At 44.3% G+C, this 20723-nt stretch overlaps 1 protein-coding gene across 2 annotated transcripts in view; it reads right to left on the bottom strand.

Annotated features, from left to right (window-relative positions):
* Positions 1–623: 623 nt before the first annotated feature.
* The window catches only part of CATSPERE (catsper channel auxiliary subunit epsilon), a 121330-nt gene continuing 101230 nt past the window's right edge, over positions 624–20723 (bottom strand). The window contains exons 14-16 of one of the 2 annotated variants that reach the window (XM_058669430.1): positions 11036–11193; positions 8623–8676; positions 624–1049 (exon numbers count right to left, since the gene is read on the bottom strand). In XM_058669430.1, the coding sequence (XP_058525413.1) occupies positions 896–1049; positions 8623–8676; positions 11036–11193 (366 nt within the window). In that variant the 3' untranslated portion in view covers positions 624–895. The remainder of the gene's footprint in view (positions 1050–8622; positions 8677–11035; positions 11194–20723) is intronic. The other variant, XM_058669429.1, reaches the window with a different exon arrangement.

Below are 20723 nucleotides of genomic sequence, written 5' to 3'. Positions count from 1 at the left end.
CCAGGTCTAAAACTGGTATCCATGTGGGACACTAGCATTGTAGGGAGCAACTTTAGAGTGCACCCCCAGACCCAATTTTTATATCATTTCTTTTGTTTTCCTCTTGTAATGTTAGAGCTTTTTAAGCAATGTTGAATAACAGGCATCTTTGTTTTATTCCTGATTTTAGTAAAAAAAAATAAAATAAATTCAAGTTTAATAGCTTTGGTTTGTGTCCCTGAGATCAGAGAAACTGTCATGTCTGACACTAATTGGAGGTGAAAGCCCAGGCTACTCGGTGACTCAAAGGCCACCTGTGGGGTCCCTATCTGCGTACAACCCCAGCTTTAGGCCCTTGGTCTAACACTGTGGCAAGCCATAGGAGTAGCCCGCCTGTGTCCCATGACGCCCAGGCCTGCCTGCTCCCAGTCCTGCCATAACTTTTATATTATATTGACTACTAGGAAAACTTCTAAAACCTGTTTGAAACAGATAATTTGAATCCACACACTTTTATTAAATCATTTATATATAAATTAACTACAGTCATATAAGGTTTAATATGAAAAGTGTTATCCAAAAAAGTTATATATTTAAACATTTTTAGAAAGGATTATTAAATCCAAAGTTAGTTTATTATTTTTTAACATTCTGTTTAAGGGGATCTTGAAAATGAATACAAATAGGGATTCTTTACTAATATAATATATATAAGGATATAATTTTTGTGTTTAGGGATAATTTAAGAATATGTTTCAAATCTTAAATTTGATGATACTTTTTATGTGTTTATATTAAGTACATCTTGGTGAAACACATTCTCTCAATATAAGTATATATATAAATAAGTATAGGTAAATATATGTATATACTGCTTCTACATAGCGGACCCTTAGTAAACAAGTTTTCAGTTTTTCTATTTTTTCTTTGATTTTCTTTGAGGTTTGTGAAGTGGGTCATAAACACATTGTTTATAGATTGTCAGATATGAGAAGTAGCTCAAAACAAGAATACTGCAAAACAGTAGCATCAGGCTAAAGATAAAAGCAGCAACCAGGTAGCCACTTGGTCTGCAATGAGAAAAAAAGAAACATTTCATTAGAAGTCATTGTTTCCACTTTGGATGTTCCAGTTTTGGAACAGCTAGCTACTACAGCACTGACAGAGAATGGTGACTAACAAGGCACCATCTGAGCTGTCCTCAAGTGATGTAGCGTCTGGGGCAGCTAAGGGTGGAAATAAGGCCAAGGGAGCAATAGGATGAGGAAAGGAAGCATGAAGTCCTGTGAGAGCCCTGTGTGGTGGAAGGCTCTCCAGGGGAAGGAACACCTGAACAGGTAGGGGGGCAGTGGACGAAGAGACGAAGGTGGGAACAGTGTTTGAGGCAAAGAGAGATGGCACCTACAATGGTGGGAAAGCACTGGGGAACCTTAAGATGTCTCCTAAACGTTCTCCAACTGAGACCACAGAGGTGAGGCCTGGGGCTTAGAAATGAGGAATGGGAAACGAAAAGAGGTGGGAAGGGGCCAACCGAGACAGCTGCCATTACAGCCGGCTAGATGGTGTCGATCTGTTCCTAAAGGCGAGGTGCAGTTTCAGAGACATGATGCTGGACTGATGCTTCAGCAGGCAGGAACTGATTCCGGTGTGTAGAATGGACAAAAGGGAAGCAGAAGTGTGGGAAACAGAAAGACCAGTTGTAAGGGATTTGTAGTAATCCAGGTAAGCTCCAAGAGGGTTTTAGTTGGTGACTGAAGTAATGGAGGAAAGTAGAGGTAGCTGACAAACGTGGAAAGAACGTTCAATGTTCCTGCCATCAGGGACAATACGATGACCAAAACCAAGGGAGGCATCATCATGCTCCAGTCAAAACGGCTATTCTCAACAGGACAGAACAACAAACGCTGGTGAGGATGTAAAGAAAAGGAACACTTTCACACAGTTACTGAGGGATGCAAATTAGCTCAACCATAATGGCAGTTCCAACAGTTCGGATGTGCCTCAAAAAACCGGAATGTGCTCAACCACATGACCCCATCATCTCCACTCCTCAGTCTGAGGAAATGAAATTAGCACATGAAAGAGAGATATGCTCTCCCAGGATCACTTCAGCACTATTGAGTAGCCGAGACACAGAATCCACTCAGGTGCCCACAGGGGGATGCATGGATAAATTTTGATATAACCGTGCGGGTGTGTGTGAGTGTGCACGCGCGTGTGCGCGCGTCAAGCTCAGCTAGTTGCCAGACATTAGGCTCTGCCTGGGGGCCTCCTATCAGAACAAATTTATTTCTTGGGCCAAAAATTGTGATATATCTATATATCTCTCTGTGTTTTTTTAATTTGAAGGGCAGATTTAGAGAGAAGGAGAGACAAAGATCTTCCATCTGCTGGTTCACTCCCAAGTGGCCTCAACAGCCCAAGCTGAGCTGAGCTGAAGCCAGGAGCCAGGAGTTTCTTCTGGGTCTCCCACCCAAGTGCAGGACCCCAACACTTTGGACCGTCCTTGATTGCTTTCCTAAGCCACAGAGAGCTGGATGGGAAGTGGAGCAACTGGGAAATGATGTAGCATCCATATGGGATCCTGGCACATGCAAGGCGAGGACTTTAGCCACAAGGCTACCATGCAGGGCCTGTGCTGTTTTTTTTTAATTGGTGTGCTGGTAGCTGATGTTAGTTTTTGGTTCCTTTTAACTTGTGACTATTTGTTTTCAGGGTTACACTTACCCCAAGACACCTTGGTCTGATCCTAGTCACTTATGAGTATAAATGTAATCTGGTTCCAGTGAATGGCTTTCTTTTTAGGAACTTAATGCATTAACATAACCACATGTTATCTGCCAGGCACTGTGCCAGGTGCTGGTGATATAGTGTTAAGCAAAAATAGACACAATTTCATTCTTAGGAAACTTACATTTTAGTGGGATATAATTGTTAAACAATGATTAAGTAAATCTATAATTATAGTTATATAAAGAATTAACAAGGAGAGAGATACCACCCCATGAAAATTTACTGTGGCAGAATTTAATCTGGTAAATGGGATTCAGAAATGGCTTCACAGTGAAAAGATAATCATCCTGAAATCTAAAGAGGAAAAACAAAAGTAAAACTGGTAAAGTAGGCAAAGAGAGGGAAGGAAAGGTTTCCAGATAGAGGGAAAAATATGTGGAAAAGGGGCTGGCATTGTGATGCAGTGACACCCCTTAGGCCTCCCCTTTGGGTGCCATTGCAAGTCCAGACTGCTCTACTTTCAAACCAGCTCCCTGCCCATGTGCCTGGGGAAGCAGCTGGAAGACAGTTCTAAGTGTCACACCCAGGTGGGAGACTAGAATGGAGTTCCCGGTTCCTGACTTTGGCCTACCCCAACCCCAATCATTGAGGTCATGTGGAGAGTGGACCATTGTGCGCAAGATCTCTAGCTTTCCCTTTTAAACAAACAAACAATTTTTCTCAAAAACTATGCAAATGTCTTGCTATGGGACAAAGGACTGACAGAAAGCGGGGGGGGGGGGGGGGGGGGGGGCGGTGTCTGGAGCTAAGAAAGAGTAATAGGATCCCAGCTGAGACTGAAAGAGAGCTGGAAGCTAGATCCTAAAAGGCCTTTTTGGCCATGTTAAGTACTTTCAATTTATGGAAAGAAACTTAAGAATTTCTAGATTGGGCCCAGCGCAATAGTGTAGTGGTTAAGGTCCTCACCTTGAATGCGCCCAGCGGCCCTGCTTCTCATCCAGCTCCCTGCCTGTGGCCTGGAAAAGCAGTCGAGGACGGCCCAAAACTTTGGGACCCTGCACCCACATGGAAGAACCGGAGGAGGCTCCTGGCTTCAGACTGGCTCAGCTCCGGCCATTGCAGCCACTTGGGGAGTGACTCATCGGACGGAAGATCTTCCTCTCTGTCTCTCCTCCTCTATGTATATCTGAATTTCCAATAAAAATAAATAAATCTTAAAAAAAAAAAAAAAGAAGTTCTAGATACTGGGCCCAGCGTGATAGCGTAGTGGTTAAAGTCCTCACCTTGCACACCCGGGATCCCAAATGGGCGCCAGTTCTAATCCCGGTAGCCCTGCTTCCCATCCAGCTCCCTGCTTGTGGCCTGGGAAAGCAGTTGACGACGATGGCCCAAAGCTTTGGGACTCTGCACCCGCGTGGGAGACCTGGAAGAAGCTCCTGGCTCCTAGCTTTGGATTGGCTCAGCTCCAGCTGTTGTGGCCGCTTGAGGAGTGAACCATCGGAGGGAAGATCTTCCTCTCTGTCTCTCCTCTCTGTATATCTGACTTTGCAATAAAAAAATAATTTCTAGATACTAAGGTTAGCAATTTGAAAAGACAACTCTAATGTAGGAATAGATGAGGGAAGAGTCCATTGCAGGGATAATAATGACAGCCTGCTTAGCTTGGTTGAATGATGTAGGTAAAAAGTGAGTGCATACATGAGCTATGTGGGAGATACAATGAACGGCAGCCAGTGATGGTTTGGTGGGTTGGGGGAGAATGAATGAATGTGAATTCCAGGCTTTTGGTTGGAGCTTTGGGTTCTTGGGTGTTTGACTCCTTCCAAAGAGGGAAGGTTAGAAAACAGGGGCATTCCAAAGGGCACCACTTATATCATAGTCTGTGGGAAGGGATCTCCTAGAGCTGTACCAGGACAATCCACATGGCTGTGTAGTGACCTGACAGGTGAGCTTTAATGAGTGTGACAAATCATGGGGCGAGGGAGTGGGTAGTAAGATCACAAGTCTGCTTTGGAGCGTGTCTGGTTTGACTGGTCTGAGACATCTAAGAGGTGAATAGGCAGTGGGACATTTGGCTTTGGACTGGGGTAGAGATAGGATTCAGGAGTCTCGTGAATACAGATGTTAACTGAAGTCATACATGTGGATGAGCTTGTCGGAGTGAGAGGCAAAGCAAACACGACTGAGCCTCAAAGGAGACCAACACTTAAATGCTGGTGAAAAAGGGTAAGCTCTTCCTGATAAGAAAAGTAGACAGGGAGGGAGGGAGAGAGAAAGAGAGAAAGAGAGAAAGAGAGAAAGAGAGAAAGAGAGAGAGAGAGAGAGAGAGGAGTTTAGGAAAACCCATAGAGCTGCAAAACACCTAAAGGGAGGGTCAAATGCTGCTAATAAAAGGTCAAATAAGGACTGAAGAATATGTGTTAGAGTAATGTAGACAAAGCTATTCTATGAGAACTAATTTGTTGTGGGGGTAAAATAGAAGCCAAATTGGATGGATTAGAGAAATACAGCTGAACCACAGGGAAAGGGATACTATGAGTATAGACAAAGCTTTTGAAATTTGTCCTACAAAGGAAACCCTTGGAAGTTATTTAAATGTTACTGGAAGGATCTATTAGAGAGGTAAAGTTGAATATGTGGAAGAGAGCAGGAAAAACTGATTTGGAAACTTTCTAAGAAAGTGGAAAGCAACAGGGCACAAGTGGGAGAATGTGTAGAAAGGATAAATGATACTGTCTTCATTGTAACAGTATAGACTAAGGAGAGAACAGGTATAGTTATTGGCAGATTTTTAAGTTTGGGAACCAGGAACAGCGGGGCGTCTTGTCTGGTGATTTCCAGTTTTTCTGTGAACATGGTCGTAAGCTCATTTGCTGATTGTCGAAAGCGATCTGGGGAGCAAGCCAATGAGGCAAGGTCTGAGATTGCTGTGTCAAAGAATGTAAGTGTGGTCTGGCCGGGTTAGAGCAATAAGAGTTCCAGGCAGCTGGGTGGCCTATTTAAGCCTGGTAATCAATCTGCCCTATTGTGTGACATTCCTTCGCAGGACAGGACTGCTCAAGTGTCTCACAGTAACTACGTGCTTGGGGATTTTCCATATGGGTGACCTGGTCCTAGAAGGGTGAGGAGTGCTGATAAGTGTGCCATTAATGAAAGAATAGACTTTGAAAAAGCAGAGATTGAAAATAGAGCTACTTCATCCAGTGAGAATGAAGAAGGTTTGCAGAGGCTGAACTGGGACTAACAGGCTGGAAGGACAGGAGAGGGTGACGGGAGAATGGAAAGACTGAATTGTTGTTTTAAGACTCAGAAAACTTACAAGTAATGGCAGTGTCCCAGCTGGGTCCAGAGGAGTGATGGCTAGAGAGCAGAAAAGGACAAGGTCACAGAGGATGAGGAAGGGCTAAGATACTGGACACTAGACTGAGTTGGCCCTGTGGACACTGCCAGTGGGGTTTAAGGCAGACCTTACTGTGTTACCACCGTGACAGGCCAAGGATCACAGGTGGGTCAAGAGAAGCTGGAAGAAGACGTAGCATGAGCACAGGGAGATCTGGGGCCCTAACAGATACCATAAGCCCCATGGATCAGAGTGAGTATTGCTTTTTTTCTGTTTTGTTTTGTTGCGTAAGAACCAGGACAAAGAAAGATCTGGAAGTCATAATAGGACCCTGAGGTACACAAGGGGTGAAAAAAATAGCATCACTTGGGAGAGCTGAAAAGTGAAGCAGTGTCCTTAGGGAGGGCTTGGCTTCACATCCAGAGGAAGATGCAGGCTACAGAGGACAGCTGAGCACTTGGGCCAGAGAATACAACAGGAAACCGGACAGAGTGCAAGGGCTGAGCGCTGGGCAGGAAAGCAGGGAAAACCTAAGCATTCTGCCGCCTACAGAATGATCTCCAGTCGTTGCACATGAGGTGGTGCTTACTAAGATCACCACAAGCTGGCCTCTATCTGCCTCAGGCACCCTTCAAGGACCAGGTGTTAACAGGGGTTAAATTACCGGTTATGAATGGGCCAGTCCCTATGTCATTTTATTCCCTGACTACTGGAATCAGGGTGTTGGCAGGTGAGAACTAGGGCAAAAAGGCAAGATCGTCCACCTTTACCCATCCTCCTCTCTTCCCTAACTCAGCCCATTCTCTCTTCTGTTGGTGAGTAGTTAAGTGCACATATTACTATTTATTCTTTCTACAGAAATATTTGGGGCCTGTGTGATGGCTCAATTGGCTGATTCTCTGCTTGCGAGTGCTGGCATCCCACGTGAGTGCTGGTTTGTGTCCTGGCTGCTCCACTTCCCATCCAGCTCCATCTTGTGGTCTGGAAGGGCAGTGAGGTATGACCCAGAGCCCTTGGATCTCTCCTGCGTGGGAGACCCAGAAGCCCCAGGCTCCTGGCTTTGGATCAGCTCAGCTCCCGTCATTAGGCCATTTGGGAAATGAACCAGTGGATGGAAGATCTTTCTTTCTATCCTTCTGTTTGTTAATTTGCTTTTCCAACAAAAATAAATCTTTTTTAAAAGAAATACTTATATAGAGCCTGGCAGCGTGGCCTAGCGGCTAAAGTCCTCACCCTGAACGCACCGGGATCCCATATGGGTGCCGGTTCTAATCCCGGCAGCTCCACTTCCCATCCAGCTCCCTACTTGTGGCCTGGGAAAGCAGCTGAGGACGGCCCAAAGCCTTGGGTTCCTGCACCCTTGTGGGAGACCTGGAGGAGGTTTCAGTTTCCTGGCTTCGGATCGGCGCAGCACCGGCCGTTGCGGCTCACTTGGGGAGTGAATCATCAGATGGAAGATCTTCCTCTCTGTCTCTCCTCCTCTCTATATATCCGCCTTTCCAATAAAAATAATAAATCTTAAAAAAAAAAAAGAAACACTTATTTTAAAGTCCAAGAGGCAGAGAAAGAGAGAAGCATGCTCCCATTTGCTGGTCCTGCTGGTTCATGCCTCAAATGCACCAGCTTGGTCACGGCTGGAGCTGGAGCTTGGAACTCAATCCAGGTCTCCTGCATGGGAGGCAGAAGCTGAATCGCCTCAGCTATCCCCACTGCCTGCTAGCCCGGCATTAGCTGGAAGCTGGAATCAGAAACTGAAGCATAGAATCAAAACTCAACGACTCAGAGGCACATGTGGGCCTCTCAACCCCTAGGCCAAACACCTGCTCTTAGATCCTATTATGAATAGTCACAGATGTACCAGCCTAAGAAGGAAGTGATGGCACTGCAGAAAGCCTACATGTTGCCAAAACTTACTGAGAAAAATTCGTGGCTTGTATCATTTGCAGATTACTCACAATGTTACCTTCCCATCCTCACACACCAAAAATCCTGAAGTATCAGTAATATTTAAAGCAGGGCCACGAGTAACTTGTTTATCTTCTACTTTTGTTTAACATAAACTTCAAAACAGCAGGGCAGAGAGGCCCAGAGCAGAGAGGCAAAGTCAGCCAAGGTCCTAACTTGAGAAAGGAAACTTTGTACTCTGGGAACTGGAACTGGAATCCAGGAAAGTACTTTCCCTGCTTATTTCATGGGCATGTCAGAATGATGGGTAGTGGCTGAGGGCTGGCTTGGGCGTAGAGTGGGAGGACATAGCTATGGTGGCCTCCATGTACCAACTGCTGCCTTACACTCACCACCAAGTTGGTGGAGTTGAAAGAACTGTACCCCTGGCATAACATACACACATATACAATTTTTACAGAGTAAGAAATACAGGGTAGAAGTAATTGGGCTTCTTGAAAGTTGTGTGATAGTCATGATAAGATTTAAGCTGCAGACCCTGACAGAACAATCTCGTGGGCTCTGGTCTCGGGAGACATTGGGGAAGAAGGGTTTTTCCCGTCCAGCTGTCACTTGCAGGTTTTAGAACTCTCCACACTAACGCCCGATTACATGCCGCTCATTACCTGGGAATTGCTCCGTAGGTCTCTATTGCGAAGGTGGTTGTTAGGTTACAGAAACTGCAAATGAGAAAAATCACGTTAGGGATTAAATTAAGCACAATGTATTTTAAAAGCTCCCTTCATATTTCTATGGTAACAATCAAGCACATATAATCTTTAAGATGCCATTTTCTTCCCTTTTAAAAATGGTGAGGCAATCACATTTAAATATCCTGTTTTACTGTATTTTCCTATGAACGTTCTGTTTTTGTTCCCCTCCCACCTCTCTTTCTAAAAGTGACTTCCTTGGGCCCGGCGGCGTGGCCTAGCAGCTAAAGTCCTCGCCTTGAACGCCCCAATATCCCATATGGGCGTTCTAATCCCGGCAGCTCCACTTCCCATTCAGCTCCCTGCTTGTGGCCTGGGAAAGCAGTTGAGGACGGCCCAATGCATTGGGACACTGCACCCTTGTGGGAGACCCGGAAGAAGTTCCTGGTTCCCGGTTTCAGATCAGCGCGCATCGGCCCGTTGCGGCTCACTTGGGGAGTGAATCATCGGATGGAAGATCTTCTCTGTCTCTCCTCCTCTCTCTGTATACCTGACTTTGTAATAAAAATAAATAAATCTTTAAAAAAAAAAGTGACTTCCTTGACTGCTTTCCCAGGCCATAAGCAGGGAGCCGGATGGGAAGTAGAGCATCCGGGACATGAATCAGTGCCAAATGGGATCCCAGTGTGTGCAAGGTGAGGCCACCAGGCACTAGGGTGTCTGGGCCATGCTGGGCCCTCTCTCTTTTGTATTTGAATAGCTTACTGCTCTGTTCCTTTTCTTACCACATTCAATTCGTTAACTGTGTCTCCCAACACTTTGCTCTTTCTGCAGAATCAGTTAGTTGACTCATGCATACTTCTGAAGTCCTTACAGAAGATAACCCCATTTGTAACTTCTATCTTCAGTTCTTTCCTCCTCCTTCAGACTCAAATTAGAATTTTTTAAAAAAATACTTATTTGGAAGAGTCACAGGGGTAGGGAGAGAGAGAGGGACACACAGAGAGACAGAGATCTATCTGATGGTTCACTGCCCAGATGGCAGTAGTGAATAGGGCTGAGCCGGGGGAAGCCAGGATCCAGGAGCTTGGTCCAGATCTCTCACAAGGTGGCAGGGGCCAAACACTTGAGCCATCTTCTGCTGCTTTTTTTTTTTTATTATTAGCAGGGAGCTGGATCAGAAGTGCAGAAGCTAGGACATGAGCTAGTACCCATGTGGGCTGCTGGTGTCGCAGGTAGCAAGCATACCACAGTGCTGGCCTCCCTAAATCAGAATCTTTAAGTGTGTATCATGTTCATGCAGATCACACTCTGTGCTCACAAATTAGAGTTAAAACTCTTTTTTTTTTTTTTTAGTTAAAACTCTTATCTCAGTAACTCCCCTCCACCCCCTCAAAAGAGCCACCTTATTATCCAGCATGGTCAAAGAAAATGTAATATTTAAATTACCAAGTCTAGAAAACTCAAAAACCAGATTCCTTCCTTGTCTCCTTCTTGCACATGTTTAATAGAGTCCCCTGCCCCTTTCTTTCCATTCCTGTTGCCACCTTGGACATTTTGGCACATTAAGCTCCCTCCTCTCATCAGCACGGAATTTATTCTCCATGGATATCATTTCTTTTACATATTCTTCTCAGGATAATTCTCCTGAGTCCTCCCTGAGGGAGGACACTGAAGAGGCTCTCTAGGACACAGATGGAAATCTCCTTCAACATTATATATATATATATCACTTTAAATTTGTCTCTCTTATTTGTTTCCTACTTTCCTCACTCAGGGGATGTTCCCTCTTTGTCCCTGACTGGCCAGGAGGTAGACAAATGCTAACACTGAGCCTCACTTTGTCAGTACTGCAGCTTCTTAATGTGCTTTTCCTGTTCCTCTGAAGTTCCTACTGTTTTCCTGTTCCTACTACTGTGCAATGTTATCCAGAAACTTCTATTCTGCTCCAAAGAGCATTTGTGTTTTCTACCCCTGAAGTACCACTGTGCCTATCAGCAGTACACATGATGATATTTGGAAGGTGTCTCATGCTCTTCTGATTTAACCTCTCTGGGTTTGGATGTCCACTTCCACTTCTTCCCCAAGCAGCTTCCGTGATCAGCACTTGGAAGCCTGTGATTGTGCTTATGTTACAGTTGGACAGAGATGGCAATGCAACATTGTAAAATACTCAGAAGGTAATGACAAAGTTATTATTGAACATTTAACATAACTGGTCTCATTCTTATGTTTCATAGAACTGTTACACAATGAAAAAGTAACTATGCAAACAGCAATAACAATCACTGGACATCTTGACTATGGCATCAAATTAAAGCAATAAAATAGAACAATTAATTTTGAAGAATTAGTACTAAGATTATTATAGTAGAACATTTATATTTACCTGTAGTTTGGATCTAGGATCTTTACGCGAAACACATATAATCCAGAATGATCCGAGGGCCAGACTAAGTGGTTACCATTAGTACTGTTGATAATCTCATATGGTTGATCTAAGTCTCCTGGTTTTCCAATAGCATAAGAAAAGCAGTGCCTATAGTTCTGAATGAGAAGTAAGAGACAAAAATATAAGACCACTTTCTGATTTTAATTTAAAAAATTACATCCTTGTATGTTTATCTTAGAAAATTATTTAGATGAAGCGGCAATTCTATCCTACCAGCAGAGTGCAGAAGTGCTCAGGAGCATTTGTAAAGACCATACTGAATTAAATTTAGATGAAAAGTGAATCTTAATGAAAGCAAACGCTGCATTTGTTTCATTAGTTGTAAGAAATTAGAGTATTTAAAGTATGTAAGTATATTATTTTCTTAAATCAATGAAGCACAAAATCTTCCAAGATTGTTTAACCTAGAACAGAAACTGTGTTGATTGTAAGGTCTGAACACAAGGGTCAAGATGGTATATTCATGGGATTTTTATCGTCATCTACAACTTCCATCAATCTTTGTTACCACTACCATGAATCACTGAGGCTCTCAGTGTACCAAACTAGCCACAGTGTTTATCTGCCACCCCTCATTTTAAAAACACTCAGACATCTCACTGAAACAAGAGCTTATGTTTCAGAAAAGACAATTTGTTAAAACTAAGAAAACATCAACTCTCTGATCTGACAGTAACCCGTGGCGTGGCTTCCTGGGCTCCTTTAGGTCCTGTATGCTTTCACGCCCAGTGTAAAGAACCCTCCTTACTTTCCAGAAGCTTCTCCTTGGAAGCAAACAGCAAGTCTTGTGAGGCCATTGCTTTGGGAGTGCCTGAGCTTCTGCCTGTCAGCATCCTTCATGGTTGCTGTGGCTTAAATGTGTCTTCTGGAGTTCACGTGCTGGCAATCTGACCCCCACTACAGAGGTGTTGGGAGGTGAGGTCTAATGGGAGGTGTTTAGATCTCGGGGGCACTACTGTTGTGGATAGATTAATACTAAATCGTGAGCGTGAGGTCCTTATGAAAGACAGTCTGGCCCTTCTTCCTCCCCGTCTTGTTTGTCTTCCTGTTTCCCTTGTCCTTCTACCATGGGACGGTGTAGCAAGAAGGCCCCAGCCAGACGCAAGGCCCTGGACGTCAGAGATCCCAGCCTCTAGAACTGTGATCTAACACATTAAAGAGAGAGAAAGAGAGTGAGAGACTTTTATTTGTTTGAAATGCAGTTACATGAGGGAGGGATACACACATGTCTAAGGAGAGAGAGAGAAGGAAAGGGGGTGTGGAGAGAGAGAGGTCTTTCATCTGTTGGTTTACTCCTCAAATGGTGACAACGGCCAGTGCTGGGCTAGGCTAAAGCCAGGATCCGTGAACCCCTCTGGGTCTCCCACATGTGTGCAGGAACCCAAGCACTTGGGTCATCTTTTAGAAGATTGCATTGAGCTGCCTTCCCAGCTGCATTAATAAGGAGCCAGATTGGAAGTGAGGTAGCTGGGACTCAAACCAGTGCCAGTATGGGATGCCAGCCCTGAGGACAGTGGGCTAACTCACTGTGCCACAGTACTAGCCCCAGATCCAACATGTTTTTGTTCATTATAAATTACCCAGTCTCAGGTATTCTGTTATAACAGGATAAAAGCACTATAATAATAGTATTTTTTCCCTACCTATGTCAACATACTGTTCTTTCATGAAAAACTTTCCAGTCAATACATCTTGGGATCAATCAAGCTCTTGCACAGTATCAAAGACAAGTGTCCCCATGGCAACCACAGGGACAAAAATGTCAGGATTAGATGGTGCTAATGAAGACCTCTAGGAGGTAACTTACTGATGTATCCTATTCTGGCAAACAGAAAGTGGTCGATATTTGTTGCATTAATGTTGAGTCTTAATTTGAAACATTGTTAAAGGTTTCTTTTTCTTTAACATTTGAGAGCCAGTTCTATTCTCTGTACATGTAGCTGCTAAGGACCCTAGCTGAATGACCTCTGATAATGGAACAGTAGGGGAAGGGGTAGCATTGTGGCATAGCACGAGAAGTCTCCTGTAGCACTGGCATCCCACATGGACATAAGTTTTGAGTCCCAGCTGCTCTATTTCCAATCCAGCTCCCTGCTAAAGGCCTGGGAAAGCAGTGAAGGATGGCCCAACTCCTTGGGATCCTGCACCCATATGGGAGACCCAAAAGAAATTCCTTGCTTCGGATCAGCTCAAGTCTGGCCATTGTGGCCATTTGGGAAGTGAACCAGAAGATCTTTGTCTCTTCTTCTCTCTGTAAATCTGTCTTTCCAATAGAAATAAATACATGTTTAAAGATAAAATAACAGCCCGGAGCAGTAACCTAGTGGCTAAAGTCCTCGCGTTGCATGTGCCAGGATCCAAATGGGTGCTGGTTCATGTCCCGGCAGCTCCACTTCCTTTCCAGCTCACTGCTTGTGGCCCATGCAGCTGCGGGGCAGACTCGGAAGAGGCTCCTTACTCCTGGCTTCAGACTGGGTCAGCTCTGGCCGTTGTAGCCACAGGGGGAGTGAACCAGAGAACGGAAGATCTTCCTCTCTGCCTCGTCTCCTCTCTTTATATCTGACTTCCTAATAAAAATGAATAAATCTTTAAAATAATAATAAAAATAAAATAAAATAATACATTTTTATAAGTTAGAAAAGAGATCATCCTGGTGCAAAAAAAGTTTTTGGTAATCCATGCATGTAGTTTTTGGTAATACTAACTTTCTGAAGTTTGCTCATGGGCATGTTGGATTAGCTCTATCCATTTACTCCAGGAGACTGCCTTTGCTGATCCATTCCTCACTTGTTCGCGGCCATTGGTATGCTAAGCAACCATGCCCTAGTTTCTCTGGAGACTTTTATATTGACTAAAGAGTTTTCTTTAAATTTTCTGAAAAACTGCTTTATTCAAGTGTGAGCTACAACCCTGAGAGCTCTGCCTTTGTTTCTTAGGTATCACTAAATGTGAGGATATGGACTTACTGTTCCTTCTGCTCCAATAACTACTCATTCTTTTTAAAAATATATATAATTTTTTTTTATTTAGAAGGCAAAGTTTCAGAGAGAGATATCTTCCATCTGCTGGCTTGTTCCCTAATGACTGCAATGGTTGGGGCTGTGCAAGGTCAATGCCAGGAACTTGTCTCACTGGGTGGCCTAGCAGCACAGGGTCCAAGCACTTGAACCATCTTCTATTCCCTCCCAGAAGGAAGGGAGCTGGACTGGAACTGGAACAGCCAGGATTAGAATTGAAGCCTATATGGGATGCCGGTGTCATAGGAGGTGGATTAACTTGCTACATCACAATGCTGGCCCTGTCAATCATTCTTAATGTCTTCTAGATGAAGTTATTGTCAAGGTCCGTAGCCAACTTAATAGTACCACTGTAATTAAATAAGAATTTCAGCATTAACTCTCCCTGAGAGCAGTGTTTGTAGCTATTTGCCTTTTTCCCCTGCTCAGAGTCATTAATATTCTCAGTAGAACCCTGCTTCCTCTTGGATGTCATCAGAATGGGAGAATAATTCCAAGCTCACACCTTTTATGTTCAAAATGGACATGCACAAGTTCTTTCTCTCCTTATTTCAGGATACAGCTGCTGTTGGGGGTAGGGAAGCTCATCATCTTAGTTCTATCAAAGTTCTGTCCCAAGAATTTGAACTAAAAATGAGAGATGTTACAGTGGGGTAATGTTTAGAGATAGTCTTAACATTAGAATTCTTTAGGGCCTGGCATGGTAACCTAGTGGCAAGAGTCCTTGCCTTACACATGCCAGGATCCCATATGGGCACCAGATCTAATTCCAGCTGCTCTACTTCCCTTCCAGCTCCCTGCTTGTGACCTGGGAAAGCAGTCAAGGATGGCCCAAAGCCTTGGAACCCTGTACCCATGTGCGAGACCTGGAAGAGGCTCCGAGCTTCTGGCTTTGGAGTGGCTCAGCTCTGGCAGTTGTGGTCACTTGGGGAGTGAACCAGCGGACGGAAGATCTTCCTCTCTGTGTTTCCTTCTCTCTGAACATCTGCCTTTCCAATAAAACAAACAGATCTTAAAAAAAAAAAAAAAAGAATTGTTTAGAATGGTATCATCCTAGATAGGCTGAAGGAAAATTATTTGGAATTAAAAAAAAAGTGCAAAATGTATTCCAATTCAGATGCATTTAAAAAAAAAACGATTTATTTATTCTTATTGGAAGGGCAGATTAGATTTATGGGGAGGAGGAGAGACAAAGAGGAAAGATCTTTCATCCACTGGTTCACTCCCCACGTGGCTGCAATAGCCAGAGCTGAGCCAATTAGAAGCCTGGAGTCAGAAGCCTTTTCCTGATCTCCCACGTGGGTGAAGAGTCCCAAGGCTTTGGACCATCCTTGACTGCTTTCACAGCCCTTAAGGAGATAGCTGAATGGGAAGTCGAGTAGCTGGGACAGAACCAGCACTCATATCTGATCCCAGCACTTGTAAGGTGAGGATTTAACCCTTGAGTCATCGAGCATTTTAATGTGAAATCATTGAATTCAGAGAGCCATAAGCCATGAAAATGACTACTCCTATGTGTAAACTGAACGAAAAGCAGCCTACATGGACAGGAGGCCCAGTTGCCTCTACCACTGACTTGGCAATGGATCTCCTCCTCATGTTAATGATCCTGTTGAGGGAAAGTGCAAATGAAGTCAGTATTAACCAGTGAGAGGGCACACATCTGTTCAGCTCCATTGTGAGAGAGCTCTGGCAAAAGGGCAAAGGATATCTGTATAAACAATGGTAAGACTCATGAGGGACAGAACTGGGTCGTACATAAGAGGATTGCATTGAGCAGTAGTGTCAACACATCTTTGGATTAAAAAAAAGAATTTATTATGTATCCTCTGGCTTTAGTTAGATTTGCTGTAAGGAATCCAAATGTTATATGCACTGCTGTTGTCACACCACTCGGTCTGATGGTCTCATTTTATCTGATGGCCATCTCTGTGAACTTTTCATTTTTGTTCTATTTTTTTTTAAAGGGAGGCTGGTGTTGTGTTGTAGTGAGTAAAGCCACCCCCTGTAATACCTGCATCTCATATAGGCACCAGTTTCTGTCCTTGTTACTCTTCTTCCCCTTCTTCTTCCTCCTCCTCCTCTTCTTCCTCTTCTTAAGACTTGTTTATTTTTTTATTAGCAAGGCAGAGTTATATATAGAGAAAGACAAACAGAGAGAGCTCTTTCAACCACTGGTTCACTCCTGAAGTGGCCATAATGGTCTGAAGCCAGGAACCAGGAGCTTCCTTCGTGTCTTCCATGTGGGTACAGGGACCCAAGGACTTGGGGCAGCCTTCGTTGTTTTTCTAGGCATAAGCAGGAACTGGATGGGAGTAGAGGAGCTTAGAGTTGAACCAGCACCCTTGCGGGATGCCGGTACCATAGATGGAGACACCACCACACCGAACCTGGGACCACTTTAAGAATGTAGGGCAGAAACATGACTGAAGCATGGGTTGTTGTGAGCTGCACAGGCTCTGAGAGCACAATCTGTGCTGGCCTGAGGGGTTCCCCTGAGACAGACTGCCTAGTACACATACCAACAGCACAGCCTAATCATCCAGGGAGGAATTTTGAAGGGATACTGCCTACAGATCAGTATATCCTTAGTTTGCTAAAACAACAGCAACAACAAAAACAGGCTTAAGAGTGCCAGCCTAAAAAAGGCACCTCAGAGGATACATATGAGGATTAGTTATTCCCAGGGGAGGAAGAAAAACTGGAAAGTAGAGGGAACAAGATTGGAATGTGAATCTATAGACTTGCATAGACATAGCTATAATAGCAGATCAGCCCAGGTGCAAACCCTTCCAGCCTTCAGTTTTATGGCATGTGACCTGCTGTGTCAAGGAGTGACCTGATCCTGGCCCACTTAGAGTCAGTGTCATCTGTAACTATACACTTGATAAATCTGTGGAGATCTAGAAGTTTGCACTTCCCTTTTCCTGGATCACGTTGCTCATCTCCCTGTAACAGTGTCATGGGAGCTGTGTCCTTTCTGTAGTCTTTGAACCTAGTAATAACACTGGATTTACCAGAGTGACAATCAATTTTTGTCTTTGCCTTTACACTATCCCTGTATTTTAATGTTTGTCAATACAATGGTGTTGCAGATAAAACATTCTACCTTAAGAATATTGGAGGTAAGCAGGAATATATAACTTAATTATTTTATTTAGCTACATCATCTTTTGGATATACCTTAACTTTTTTCTACAGCTCTCTTGCTTTGTCTTTATTTATACAAATTTCAGTTAAATAACGAATTGAAATATTGCTTGTGAAGGTCTTTTTGTTTCAGAAGATTCAAAGTGAAAATTATGTATGTCTCTTCTTATCAGGTTTTTTAATATATAGGTGAATCATTTTATAATTATGTTTTACCCATAAATGCTGTTCCTAAAACTCTTAATTTTGCCAAATTTAACAAAGTGCATTTATGATGTTTGGATAAACTATAAAACAGTTGTTTTAATCTACATCGTTTACCATTTCTTATCTTTATTTGTCTTCCTACCTGTAAATCTCAAGGAATACTTACAAAACATTTTGGATGTAGATTAATGAAAACCAAGTAAAAAGCTCATAATCTTTTGATGGATCCTAATTTGGAAATACAATTATCTTACATAATTTTGTTTTTTTTTGGTGGAAGGTTCTACTGAGTTGGCTCTGAACTCTGGAACTTCCTGTCCCACCAATTTAGTTAATACATGGAACCATGAGCTTAAAAGAAAAAAAATATGTGGCATATACTAACTATGTGCAGGAACTGGGCGGTTAGTATCTCAACAAGGTCATGCCACCAGGACTTACTCACCTTGTGTCCTTATGCATATTTATTGTATATGGATGTAAGGGAGTGTTAATGTTGTTTCTAGTTTCCGACTTAGGTATTTCCTCATGTGAATGATGCTATCTATTGACCTTTGCTGCACTGTTTGTGCCACATCCTCGTATGTCCTTTCATACTATGAGAACCACCCCCTGCCCCACAATGATCGTCTTTTGCCCTTTGTGTTTCATTTAGAAGCCAATTTGATGATGTTATCTGTCCCTGCGGTGGGGAAGGGAACCCTCTTTTAGCCTCATGAATTACTTTCTGTTTCCAGTCAAAGACTTCCCAGGCTAGCATTTTCAGTTGAGTCCAGACACTCAATTCCCATCCTGCACAAGAATTCCATGTCTGTAGCCAGCCAGGCCAGGTCCATAATCTTCCCTTCTGTCTGAATCTCCAACTAGGAAGATCCTGTGAAAATATCACTCTTGCCAGTGAGTGCTTCAGTTTTTTGCTCTGAGAACTCAGATCTTGGGGCTGCTTTCAGAATCTTTTACAGAAGTTCCATCCATTTATGTAGGAATAGGAGGAACGCACAGTGAGTGGTGTGAGCGGTGCAGCTCCAGGACCTGGAAGGCTCTGTTTCATTTCATGTCTATGAGTCAGGAAGAAAGCACCCTGGACTGCTGAGCTGAGTTCATATTCAGCAACATTGTTCAGTAAAAAGAGCAGCTTTATTCACCAGGATACAACTTGTCTTTTTCAGGGACCTGCTTTCCATAATATTCAGACCCAACAGTGAATACACTCTTTCAGTGGTGAACTTTATTGCTCATACAAATAGAATTGAACTTTTTTGATGTGGCTGGACACTTCAAAGTCTTTCTAGATAATTACCCACTATTTTAGTGGTTTCCCAGAGGCAGTCCCCAGATCGGTTGTATCAGCATTATCTGGGAACTTGTTAGAAATGCCCTTGTTGAGGCTCCCTCCTGAACCCACAGTGCTTTGGGGCGTGAAGCACTGTGCTTGCTAATAACCTGATCTGGGAACACCTTAAAGTCTCTTTGGGGATCCCTTCAATCAAAATGGAGGAAACAATGCTGGCAATGAGGGAATCCCAAATGAACTTGAGGCTTGCACCTAATGGTCCTCAGAGCAACCACTGGCAGGTGCGTGATTTATGGCTAGGAACAGGCCCAATCTGGGAGGTAAGGGGACACCACAACTGAGATGAGGTTCCCACCAAGGAGTGTATGTGCTGAAATGGGGGCTACGTTCTATCTAGGAAACATTCGTAGTCACCCGAGGCACTAGTGTGGGCTGGGATTGGATGCACCAGGCCAGGCCAGACCCGAACACCAGATGGTGTTATGCAGAATCAGGGTGGATGTGGGACTGACTAGGCTGGGTCTCAATCCCCTTCTGAGCCATGTGTGAGCTGTATGTGGGTATGGACGAGCCATGGCTAGGCTGAAACATCCAACAACAAGAACCAGAATGGGGTGAAAGCCAGCCAGGAAAAACCACTGTTCCTGCTAGGACAGGAGGTGAACCGAGTAGGGTTGGCTCAAGAACCCCCTGGCAAGCGCAAAATCTGGCATTGGGAGGGATTCTGATGGAGGAGCCTGGGCAACTCCTCTGGCAGGACACAGTCCCTGCAGGTAAGCGCAAGAAGCATGATAGGAAACAGCCCAGAATAGGCCATGGAAAGTTTCCCACTGGCATACATTCGGCATGGGTCAGGAGCAGACCAGGCTGAATCAGTTCATGTCATCCACTGGCAAATCAGAACAGAACAGAGTGTGGGATGAGCCGGGTTTGGTTGCGACAAAACCAGTGCACATTATGGAATGCCAGGGCGTGGTTGCCTGTACTGGATATGAATGCAGCACCCATCCAGCACACATGAGATCCAGGAAGGAAGGGGCAGAGCTGGCGGGGGGATTAAGGGACTGGTCCCCTCGCCGGTCAGCTACTCCCACTGGAGAGCGTGGGCTGGGATAGAGACAGACCCGACTAAGCAAGGCTACAACACCTGTGCGCTGCATGTGGACTAGATCAGGGCCACAGCATCAGCTGGCAGAAGCTGGCACTGGGGACTAATTCTGTCAAGTCAAATCACAGGACCACCTAAAGAGTGCATAAACTGGGACAGAGAGACCTGGGAGGGAAAAGGTGGGTTCCCCTTTCTTGGGTCACTATTCCCATGGGAGGGCATGAAAACTAGGACGGGGGCTGGGATGGCTAGATAGAGAGGCACTCAACAACATCTGTGAGGGCTGGATGGTTGAGTTGGTTAGATAGAACTAAGCTTTAATACCCATTGACAAGTACCAGAGCCAAATGGGATGGGGGACAGACTGGTCTTCTGCTTCACATACTGGCAAACCAGGGTAGGGGGCGGGCCTGGTGGGGGTTATTGTGGGTCGCCCCGACTAGGCTGCAGCTCCCACTGGTTGATGTAAGGGCCGAACCAGACTGGACTGCAACACCCATTGGTTCCAGTGCAAGTCGGGACTGAAAACAGAACCAACACAGCAATTGCAACCACCAGCTGATCGGGGTGATGGACTGTGCCGGGCCCTGTGCTTGCTAGAACATACAAGAAACTAATCTGGGAATACCCCAAAGTATCTTTGGAGAGCTCCCCAATCGAACTGCTGGACTCAGAACTCTAACCAAGAAAAGAGGGAAGACAGAACAGGACAATCATTCATCTCAGCTATATGTTGGCAGCGAAATATGGGGCAAACGGAGACTTTATGATGGACCATATCAATCAGTGGACGACCTCATCGAGCAAAACTGGCAGCGATTCATAACTGGAGAACTATTAACACCACTT

Source organism: Ochotona princeps, chromosome 10 (assembly GCF_030435755.1).
Source record: "Ochotona princeps isolate mOchPri1 chromosome 10, mOchPri1.hap1, whole genome shotgun sequence".
Classification (NCBI taxonomy): Eukaryota; Metazoa; Chordata; class Mammalia; order Lagomorpha; family Ochotonidae; genus Ochotona; species Ochotona princeps.
Note: the sequence above shows the minus strand (reverse complement) of the source record. Positions and strands in the feature narration are given on the sequence as shown.